The sequence below is a fragment of the Mus caroli genome, chromosome 19 (assembly GCF_900094665.2).
Source record: "Mus caroli chromosome 19, CAROLI_EIJ_v1.1, whole genome shotgun sequence".
In the NCBI taxonomy this organism is placed as follows: domain Eukaryota; kingdom Metazoa; phylum Chordata; class Mammalia; order Rodentia; family Muridae; genus Mus; species Mus caroli.
Genome location: NC_034588.1, coordinates 645,006 through 654,628, shown reverse-complemented (window position 1 = coordinate 654,628; position 9,623 = coordinate 645,006). Strand labels below are relative to the sequence as shown.

Genomic DNA, 9,623 nt, shown 5'->3' with positions numbered 1-9,623 from the left:
AACTGCTAAAACTCAAAATTTTGACATCCTGTCTCTACACATGGCCTGGTTTTGTTCTTCCTGGCCTGCCAGATTCCACACCGCCCGCTTAGACACTACTTCCTGAAGGAAGCATTCCCTGATCACTCCATACAAGGCATGCAGATTGCCTCATGGTTCTCTAGTCCTAGGGGCAGACTTGACAAAAGTCCTGCTACCCGCGGCCGTTACAAGGACCAGTGGTTAAAGCGCGTATTCGCTGTCGCCATCTTTGCAGTATTCAAATGAGCCCCACCCCTCCCGCCTCCCCGGACTGTAGCAGCGCCCCAAACCGAGGTCAGGAAGTCCCGCCTTCAGGATCTCGGAAGTCAGGCGCATTAACCTCTCTGATACAACATGGCAGCTCCCTACAAAACTTCAAGCATCTGCTCCCATCAGCCAATTGGTGAAAAATATAGTCCTGGGCCCGCCTCCTACAGCACCCCAGGCCAATCAGACCAAAGAAGGAAAGGGCACTAAGGAAAAAGGCGTGAGAAGCTCGCCCAATGGCAGCATCCTGAGCTTAGGCTCCGCCTTCCGGTTGAACCGCATCTGGGCCAGGGAAGGAGCCGCAGCACTTCAAGGTGGGTGTCCAGGGCAAGGCAGCGAAGACAGGGTCTGGGTGACGCAACGACAGGGTTGAGCGGGGTGTCACCGCTGACCTTATGAAGTCTGGGATCTAGCGGTTCGGCTCGGGACCCGCGGCTTGTGCGTCCTTCCCGAGCTGCGGACCGGAAAGCCCGCACCCTCAGGCGCATGCGCTGCCTCGCCGGCTGCCTTCTGCGTTCATAGGGTCAGAGGTCAAGGGGAAGGTCTGAGAAAAAGTGGTAGGTTGGATCCAGGATTGCCTGGGGTCAAGAATTGGCCGACCCGCTACAGGTCAAAGGTCACAAGAGGGCGCTAGAGCGTTGGTGATCTGCCAGACTCTCGGTCAAAATCCCCTTGGTTGCATACATCCCTAATTTTCGGGACCCCTCTTCCTACATCGCAAGCCAGAAACAGGCCAGGGGACATCATTTGCCCAAGGTCACTCCGCAGGTTGGGGAGAGTTCCAGGAGACCCTTGGGTTGAGGAGAGGAACTTGACCCTGGTCATTATGTAAACCTTTAAGGGTTTTCTGCAGGTATCTCCTGGATTCCTGTCCTGGTTCCAATGATATTGGGTAATTTGGGAGCAATCACTTAACATGACAGGATGACAGGGTCTGTGACATTTGACATGAAGGCCTGGCTCAGAGTTATCAGGATCCACTAGGAGGACCCACCAGAAGAACCATCCAGGCTCCTCAATACACTGGTGGTGGTCAGGGAGCCTTGGTGTGAACGGAGGATAAGGAGTGGACAGGGGAAATGGATTAAATAGGTTGCTTAGGAGCTGCAGAAATAGAAGGAACTTGGGGTGCCCAGGAGCTGTGAGTCAGCAGAGTGAGGTCAGACTGAGGGTTAGGGGTGCTGGTCTTGAGTGGGATTGTGAGTGACTAGGGCGAAAGGTTCAGAGGAGGGCAGTTTTAGACCCTTCTCTTCCCTTCTCCATGTTCCAGATGTATCGCCTGAGCTCATCAATGCTGCCACGGGCCTTGGCCCAGGCCATGCGCACAGGTAGGGCTAGAGGCCTTTCCTGGGGGCAGGGGAGCGCAGCTTCTTGGTATGAAATCCCCTCTCTCCTTGCAGGACATCTTCATGGCCAAAGCCTTCATAGCAGTGCAGTGGCGGCAACGTACAGTGAGTACCAGATATTCTGACTTGAGCTCTTCTGATCATCGTCACACCCAAGGCCAGGGAAGTTGCTTTGCTAGGGACCCTCTGTGAACTCTAGTTTCCACTCTGAAAATGAAGGTAGTGATCAAGAGAGAATGTGACTGACAGTCACTGTAGTACCATCAAAGGAGGGAGGCATGTGACAGGAAAGAGCTGCTAGGTCCTGTCCCCTTTATCAGGACCCACTAGGAGGACCTAGGTCCCTTACTCCCTGAACTTGAAAAGCTTTGCCTGGGTGAGCTTTGAGTTACTTGGGCGGAAGAACCACCAAGGCTCCCCAAGGCTGCGGCCAATTTCCCTGCGCCCTCACTAAGAACCCATCTGCTGCCCCCAGGGTTGAGAGTTGGGCCTCATCTTCCAAAGCCAGCTTCCATTAACCTCCCTCCCTGACCTCCTGCAGAGTATGTGAATAAGAAGGAACAGGAGTCTGAGGTGGACATGAAGTCCGCGACTGACAGTGCAGCTCGGATTCTGATGTGGACAGAACTCATCCGAGGTGGGTGCCGGTGAAGAGGGGAGAGGGGAGAGTCAGGCATGGACGGCTGGGGAGGAGAGCGTCCCCTTACCAGCTCTGTGCTACTCCCAGGACTGGGCATGACCCTAAGTTACCTCTTTCGAGAGCCTGCCACCATCAACTACCCCTTTGAGAAGGGCCCACTGAGTCCGCGCTTCCGTGGGGAGCACGCACTGCGCCGCTACCCATCTGGGGAGGAACGTTGCATTGCCTGCAAACTCTGTGAGGCCATCTGTCCTGCACAGGTGAGTCTGCCTTCTCACTACTAGGCCCTAAATCTGACCCCTACCTTGATAGACTTCCCCAGGAAAGACCCTTCTTTTTTCCTTTTTTCTTTTTTTTGGTTTTTCGAGACAGGGTTTCTCTGTGTAGCCTTGGCTGTCCTGGAACTCACTCTGTAGACCAGGCTGGCCTCGAACTCAGAAATTCACCTGCCTCTGCCTCCTGAGTGCTGGGATTAAAGGTGTGCGCCACCACTCCTGGCTCTTTTTTCTTTTGAGACAGAGTCTCACTATGTAGCACCAGCTGAAACTCATTGTGTAGACTAAGCTTGTCTTGAGCTCACAGATCTGTCTACCTCTGCCTCTGGAGTACTAAGATAAAAGCATGCACTGCCTCAGACACCTGACATTGTCCTTTTCTCGCTTGGTCTAACTCTGACCCTGTGTGGGGGACAGTGAGTCCTTAATGTCCAAGTGCTGAGTCAGGAAGCCGGCCACGTGGAGTACTCATATCCTACCCTGGGAGTCAATAATCATGTGACATTTGAGCCTAGGGGCCCTGTCTGTGTAGCCATTCTGGGTTCGAGCTGAGGATATGCAACAGGAGTGGCTGCTCCCCAGAGCCTGGCTTTCAGTTATGCTGGTGGGTGCTACCCAGAATGCCCGAGGCTGGGACTATTTGGAAACAGGAAAATGCAGTGATGGCTTTGTTGTGTCTAGCATGAGCTCCAGCAGCTGCAGCTGTAAGACCTGCCCAGGGACACTACCTAGCCTGCCATGCGTAACTCCAGCTCCTAGCTGTGCCTCAGCAGCTCAGTGATGTCTGGCATGGCTCCTAGGTAGTGTGCACTCTGCACAGACAGGCTAGGCTCCTTCCCCATATTCCCTGTAACGGTAAGAGTAGCCAGGAGAGATTTTATTCCCACTGTTATAAACACAAAAGGCTGTGTGCCTTTGCTGGACGTGGTGGTGCATACCTTTAATTCAGGCCAATCTGGACTGCAGAGTTCAAGCTACACAGAGAAACTCTGTCTCAAAAGAAAGAAAGATGTGTGCCTCCTGAGGCTCTACTGTGAGTAGCAAACTTGCCACTAGGGAGTATCAAGTTCCTTAAAGGTCCTCCTGGCCTGTAGTTTCCAGGCCAGCCCTTCTTACCCTTGGCTGGCATATAGCTGTCCCCTCAGAAACTGATAGTTAAGGATATACCTTAAAATTTGGTCTGTGTCCCTCACTGCTATGTGAATTCAGGAAATCTTTCAATCTCTCTTGAGTCTTAAGTTTCTCCAACAAATGGGGATCGTTAGCAAAGTTGTTCAACATGACAGTCATTGGGTACTTACTGTCCAGGGGACCTCTTAGGGCTACACCTTTTCAGGGAGCAGAGCAGATCATAATCTTTTCCTTGTGGGACAGTAGGGTCACCTGGCAGAGACTAATGGGGCCACGTGAGCGGTGCTCCTTTGGAGGGCTGAGGAAGCCAGGCATCCATGCAGACTTCCAGGGGTCAGATTGAACTGTGATGGGCAGATTCAGGGCCAGGAGGGGTCTGCCAGTATGACAGTGACCTGGCCACTTCCTCAGGCCATCACCATTGAGGCTGAGCCAAGAGCCGATGGCAGCCGCCGGACGACACGCTATGACATCGACATGACCAAGTGTATCTACTGTGGTTTCTGCCAGGAAGCCTGCCCTGTTGATGCCATTGTGGAGGTGAGCGGGCTGGGTGAAGTGGCTCGCACTGAGGCTCCTGAGAAGGGTTCGCCCTGCTCACTGTCCACCTTCCCACAGGGCCCCAACTTCGAGTTCTCCACCGAGACACACGAGGAGCTGCTGTACAACAAGGAGAAGCTACTCAACAATGGAGACAAGTGGGAGGCCGAGATCGCCGCCAACATCCAGGCTGACTACCTGTACCGGTGACCAGACCACTGGTGACCTTGGCCACCTGGCTCAGCCTTGTGGCCCCTTTAGCCTATAAAGAAACTATGATCCCACAGCTACCTGTTGTGTTGTTCCATTTCTAGGGCAGAATCTACCCCATGCAGCCAGGGGCATCTGGTTTGCTCCAGCCAGACCAGGTGTGCATGGCCTGCTGCATCGCTCCCTCAGTGGGTAACAGCCACTCACCTGCCCCAAAGTCTAGCAAAAGCAGAACCCAGCCATCCTCTATGGTGCACAGGCCTACCAGGCCTCTTTGTGATTGGCAGTAGTACCCAGAACCATATCACACATCTGGGCTTTTTCCCACAGCCTGGCAGTGCAGGTCACCAGAGGCCTGGTGTCCCCACTGGTGTTGGGTGTCTGGACCGAGGTCCAGGTCTTCTGTTTTCTTGGCTGTCCATCGCTGCAGTTGTTTGGACTTGGATCCTTTCCAGGCTCTGGCTTGAGTCCATCAAGAGCCTCAGCAGGAGGAGGCTGGGTAAATGAATTATTCTTATCCTGAGATTGCACATAAAAGCTTAGTGTGGCCACATGTCTGTGACCCTCTGCTGGGGGATGGAGTCGGGTGGATCCCAGAGTCTCTGGCTAGCCAAACTTAATCAAAATGGCAAGTTTCAGGTTCAGCCAAAGAGACTGGCTCAAAAACTGAGTGCAACAGGTGGCCAACTGAGGAAAATTCCTGCTGCCCACCTCAGGCCTCCGTGGGTGCCTGCATGGGGAGTGTACCCGCACCCAGCGTCCCCAAGGTCAGGGTGTCCTTTGGGGAACAGGAAGCTTGCTAGGGGGTGACAGTCACAAGGGAATGACATAGGTCCTGCTGCCTCTGAGCTGGCCTTGCCTCTGGCTACTACATCCCCTTTGCCCACTAAGTTCCCTGCTCGGGCTGCTGTGTGGCCTCAGCTGCTCAGTTTGCAGGCCCAGCCTAGCTGCACAGCTCTGACTCCTCCCGAGTTACCATTTCAGACACTGCCCTCACCTCTACCCCGACCCTGGGGGTGGGGGTGGGGGGCTGCTGCTAGCTTGGTTCTCCTATTCTAACGTACACTTCTACTGTATTAACAACTAATACAGCTTTATGGCCCTGACTGTTCCCCCACAGTGGCGAGCACTGGCTTGTGCCCCTGGTGCACTTGTGTGAGGGTCCTCACCAAGTCACATCAGACCCGTGTCATACCTGTTTTCTGGGGATTCCTACCCACTTTGACTCAGTTTTCAGGCTGCCTTAAGCTTCTATACTCCCCACACACATTAGAGCCCTTGTTTATTGAATGGGGCTCAAGGGTCAGCACAACTGAGGGGCCCCTTGTCCCTCTGGTCCCCACTTACAGTCCAGCCTGTCCAAAGTACAGGCAGCTGAATGGTCCTGAATCCCAGTTTCCAGACCTCAAGGGCTAGGAAGGAGGTTGAGGCACTTCTGGAGAGTCTCCAGGCTCCTGGGTCAAGTTCCTCCGCAGAGACTGGCCCAACCAACACCCTGCTGCCAGTGGAGAGGGACCCATAGCGTGGGCCCACCCTTACCCAGCATAGTGTGAGCTGGGTGAGGTTAGGTAGCAGCCGATCTTGCACAATAGCGAAGCAGCTTGAAGCAGATTGTACGCACTAGGAAGGTGAACGTGGCCTATCCTTAAGGTTCTACCTGGCATCTCCCGATTATCGGGATTTTTTGTCGGTTATCTCCCGATTCCCGGGATTAAACGATTCCCGGACGTCCAGAACCATTTCAGACACCGCCCTCACCCCCACCCCCACCCCGCGCCAGAACTCAGTGGGGGCGGGACAGGGCGGGCAGTGGGCAGGCCCTCACAGGCCACACCCACTCCGGTATTTCGAAGCTGGAGTGAGCTGCACTGGCCGGAGGGCGGGCTCAGATCCTAAGCCGAAGTTGAGCGAAGAGTCCACCTGGGTGAGTGTCCTGCTAAGCTGAGGAGCCCCAGCCCTGCCTACCAACTGCTTCTTCCTCCGCCTGGACAAGGGTCCAGGCGCCCCGCCCGACTCCGGGTGGAGGCAACTCAGAGGCCACGCGACCGTGTCAGGCTGTCTGGGATGCAGGCAGGCCGCAAGGAGAAGCAGAGGATAGGTTGCTAGCTCCGGGCAACTTCAGAGCCCTCCTCATCAAGCCTGAGCTCATGGAGGCCCCTGCTGCGTCTGGCTCTGAAGGAGGGACCCATTCTACAGATGAGGAAACGGAGGCCATCCTACTAGGAAGTGGCCGGGCTCAAGACAGAATCCAGCTCCTCTCCTCATCCTCCGAATAGGGTCTGGGAGAAAAGGCAGGGGTTGAAGGAAGAGTAGGAAAGGGGGTGCAGGAGTAAGACAGAACATCGGGGCCTCAGGGGAAGGCCAGATCACGAGTGGTGTGTGTGGGTCTAGCTCGCAGATTGCAGGAGACAGGACCTAGTAACAAAATCACGGTATGTAATGTGGACTGTCTGCAGGGAGCATGGGGGAACTTCCGTTTGTCTTGCATGTACATGGCTAGCATCCCTTGGCTGGAGCACTCGAGTGCTGGCGGTTATGGTGCTGGGACTAGGCAGGACGTGCCAAGTCAGAGCAGCGTCCCTCTGTCTGGGACAGACCCCTCTGTGGTGTGGTTCTAGTTGGCCGTGTGACCTTAGACTTCACCTTACTCCACCTGGGTTGGCTCATTTATAAGTTAAGGTCAGGATGGGAGGCGTGGTGGTAGCACAGGCCTTTAATCCCAGCACTCAGGAGGCAGAGGCCGGCTGATCTCTGAGTTCAAGGCCAGCCTGATCCCCAGAGCCAGTTCCAGGACAGCCAAGGCTACACAGAGGAACCCTGTCTTGAAAAACAGACAAACAAACAAATCGTAAGGCTGGGGTGTCCGCTAGGAACTGGGGAGGGGGTGTTTATAGAAAGAAGTAAGATGTGAGGATCCTGGTTTTTCCCTCACCTCCTCACTCACATCTTTCCTGCCAGGGGTGGCCAAGTCTTATTCAACCAAAGAGGAAACAGGCCCAGAGAGGGCAAGTGACTTACCCAGTGTCACACAGCTGGTTACAATTTGGGGAGGGCCCTAGAGACTTAGTCCCTGGCCCTGTGCACCCAGCCCTCCCTGCTCACCCCTGCTGTGCAGGGCCTGGCTCTTCTGAAGCCCTTGACTATCATCTGAATTCTCTCCTTTCCCAAGCTGGGGACAGGACTGTGGTTTCCTCTTAAGTAAACCAGGCCTAGGGAGGAAGTGGTCTGCTGGGCAGACCCAGGCAGCAAGCTGGGCCCATTAGTATCTGAAGTTCCTCTCAATGTGTGTCCCCACTTGTGTCCTCCAGCCCTCAACGCCAGTTTAAGAGCTGAGGAAATGGTGTCCCCAGGATCCTGGACCTGAAGAGTAGTAGCTACCAAGGAGCAGGCAGTAGCCCCAGGGAGAGTGTTGGCTTTTGGCTGGGCATCTGCAGGGCAGTTGAAGAGTCCCTTTGCTTTCCAGCCAGGAAGTGTGTGTGCCTGCTGGGGTTAGAGGGAGGCCACCAGGGCTTCCCGCCCATTGTTTCATGGTTTCACTTTCCCAGTTTCAACACCAAGACTTTTCCCAGCCCCACAGGCAATGTTGCGGGCAGCCAAAGGCAACCCCCAGCCAATTCTCCCCTTCAGGATTTCAGCTCCAGGGAACTTAGAGGGAGTTCCACCCCCACCCTCTGCATGTATAAGGAAGCAGGCTAGACAGCTCAGCGGCATTTGGTGTCAGCTGTCACAGCCTAGGGTCCCAGGGCTAAGCTGGGTCTCAAGTGGGGGGCAGACAGAGAGGTGATCCAGTGCTGAAAACACTGCTGGAGCCAGGGTGTCTGGGAGCTGCTGAGCTAGACTTGAGCAAGAAGGCAGCAGAAGGAAGGCCAGCTTAAAGACAGCCTACCACCGGTGGTAGGCTTTGGGGTCATTGGGCTGCTCCATGCTTTCTTTTTTTTTGGGGGGGGGGCGGGGGGGGGAAGGGGTTCGAGACAGGGTTTTTCTGTATATCCCTGGCTGTTCTGGAACTCACTTTGTAGACCAGGCTGGCGTCGAACTCAGAAATCCGCCTGCCTCTGCCTCCCGAGTGCTGGGACTAAAGGCATGCACCACCACGCCCGGCCTGTTTCTGTCTTTTAAAGGTTACAAATTATCTTCTTTTGAACATTCAAGTACAAGTCCCTGAGTATAGATAGAGGTTTTCATTTTCTGGGAGCAGAATTGCTGGGTCGTACAGTAATCCCCGAGTTTGACTGTGGACTGGATTAGACTGTTCCGAAGGAGTGGAGCAAACTCCCCATCATTGTGTGTATTCTGGTTTTCCCATCTTTGACAATATGAGTTAACTGAATTTTGCTTTTCTTTTAGGCAGGATCTTGCTATGTAGCCCATGTTAGTTTCAAAGCTGTTTCATCTTGCCTGGGCCCCCAGGTTGTGGGAGAATATTACCCCCTTTGGCTTCTTTATCATCTTAGCCATTCCTAATAGGTGTGAATAGAGCATGCTTTCTACAAGTAGGGTAAGATTTGTATCACTAAATTTAATTATTTATGGTTCTATTGAATCTTTTCACTATCATTTGTTAGCCAGTGACCAGTCCGGGCATTGGAAATGTCAAATTACCAACCATATATGCAATCCATACCTTGCAGGGTGGTGAAACAGAAAATTACAAGTCTATAGTTTTAGAGATTTATTACTTATTTTAATTTTATCTGCAGAGTGTTTTCTTGCATGTATTTATACCACTCTCGTGCAGTGTTAGCAGAAGCCAGAAGAGGGCGTTGGATCCCCTGGAATGGGATTTACAGACTGTGGCGCTGAGAATCAAATCTGGATCCTTGGGAAGAACAGCCAGTGCTCTTCACTGCTGAGCCATCCCTCAGGTCCAGGAAATTACAAGTATTTTAACAGAGCTATGCATGCAAGAGTCAAAAAGTACCATGTACGTAATGGGAGAGCTGGTTCACCCCAGTAGGTTTAGATCCAAGCTTCAAATGGGTGTGACATTGAAACACTTACTGTCTGCTGGGTGCTGGCAGCACACACTTTAAAACCCATTACTTGGGAGGCAGGAGCAGGAGGCTGTCCTCTGAGAGTTTGAGGACAGCCTGGTCTACAGAGCGAGTTCCAGGACAGCCAGGGCTACGCTGTCTTGTAAAACCAAAAAGAAACAACCACAAAAAAACCAACAACAAAAGCCAGGCGTGGTGG

The 9,623-nt window shown here is 53.5% G+C and overlaps 2 protein-coding genes across 5 annotated transcripts in view; both read left to right on the top strand.

Annotated features, from left to right (window-relative positions):
• Positions 1-497: 497 nt before the first annotated feature.
• Positions 498-4,510, top strand: Ndufs8 (NADH:ubiquinone oxidoreductase core subunit S8). Of its 3 annotated transcripts, none has more exons than XM_021151844.2 (7): positions 498-602; positions 1,559-1,616; positions 1,689-1,739; positions 2,176-2,271; positions 2,362-2,534; positions 4,092-4,220; positions 4,299-4,510. In XM_021151844.2, the coding sequence occupies exons 2-7, from the start codon at positions 1,559-1,561 to the stop codon at positions 4,428-4,430; spliced, it is 639 nt and encodes a 212-aa protein (XP_021007503.1). In that variant the 5' UTR covers positions 498-602; the 3' UTR covers positions 4,431-4,510. The 3 variants fall into 3 exon arrangements, with proteins under 3 accessions (XP_021007503.1, XP_021007505.1, XP_021007504.1); XM_021151846.2 differs by having other exon boundaries at positions 519-842; XM_021151845.2 differs by having other exon boundaries at positions 519-845.
• A 1,729-nt stretch (positions 4,511-6,239) lies between these two features.
• The window catches only part of Tcirg1 (T cell immune regulator 1, ATPase H+ transporting V0 subunit a3), a 12,325-nt gene continuing 8,941 nt past the window's right edge, over positions 6,240-9,623 (top strand). The window contains exon 1 of one of the 2 annotated variants that reach the window (XM_021151394.1): positions 6,240-6,354. The gene's annotated coding sequence lies outside the window, so the exon portion shown is untranslated. The other variant, XM_021151395.2, reaches the window with a different exon arrangement.

What these genes read in the sequence shown, in the direction of transcription:
- Ndufs8 (XM_021151844.2), top strand. Translation starts at nt 1,559, where the DNA reads ATGTATCGCCTGAGCTCATCAATGCTGCCACGGGCCTTGGCCCAGGCC. An exon ending in GGCCCAGGCCATGCGCACAG is followed by an intron (nt 1,617 to 1,688) that starts GTAGGGCTAGAG and finishes CTCTCCTTGCAG; the next exon opens with GACATCTTCATGGCCAAAGC. An exon ending in GTGGACAGAACTCATCCGAG is followed by an intron (nt 2,272 to 2,361) that starts GTGGGTGCCGGT and finishes TGCTACTCCCAG; the next exon opens with GACTGGGCATGACCCTAAGT.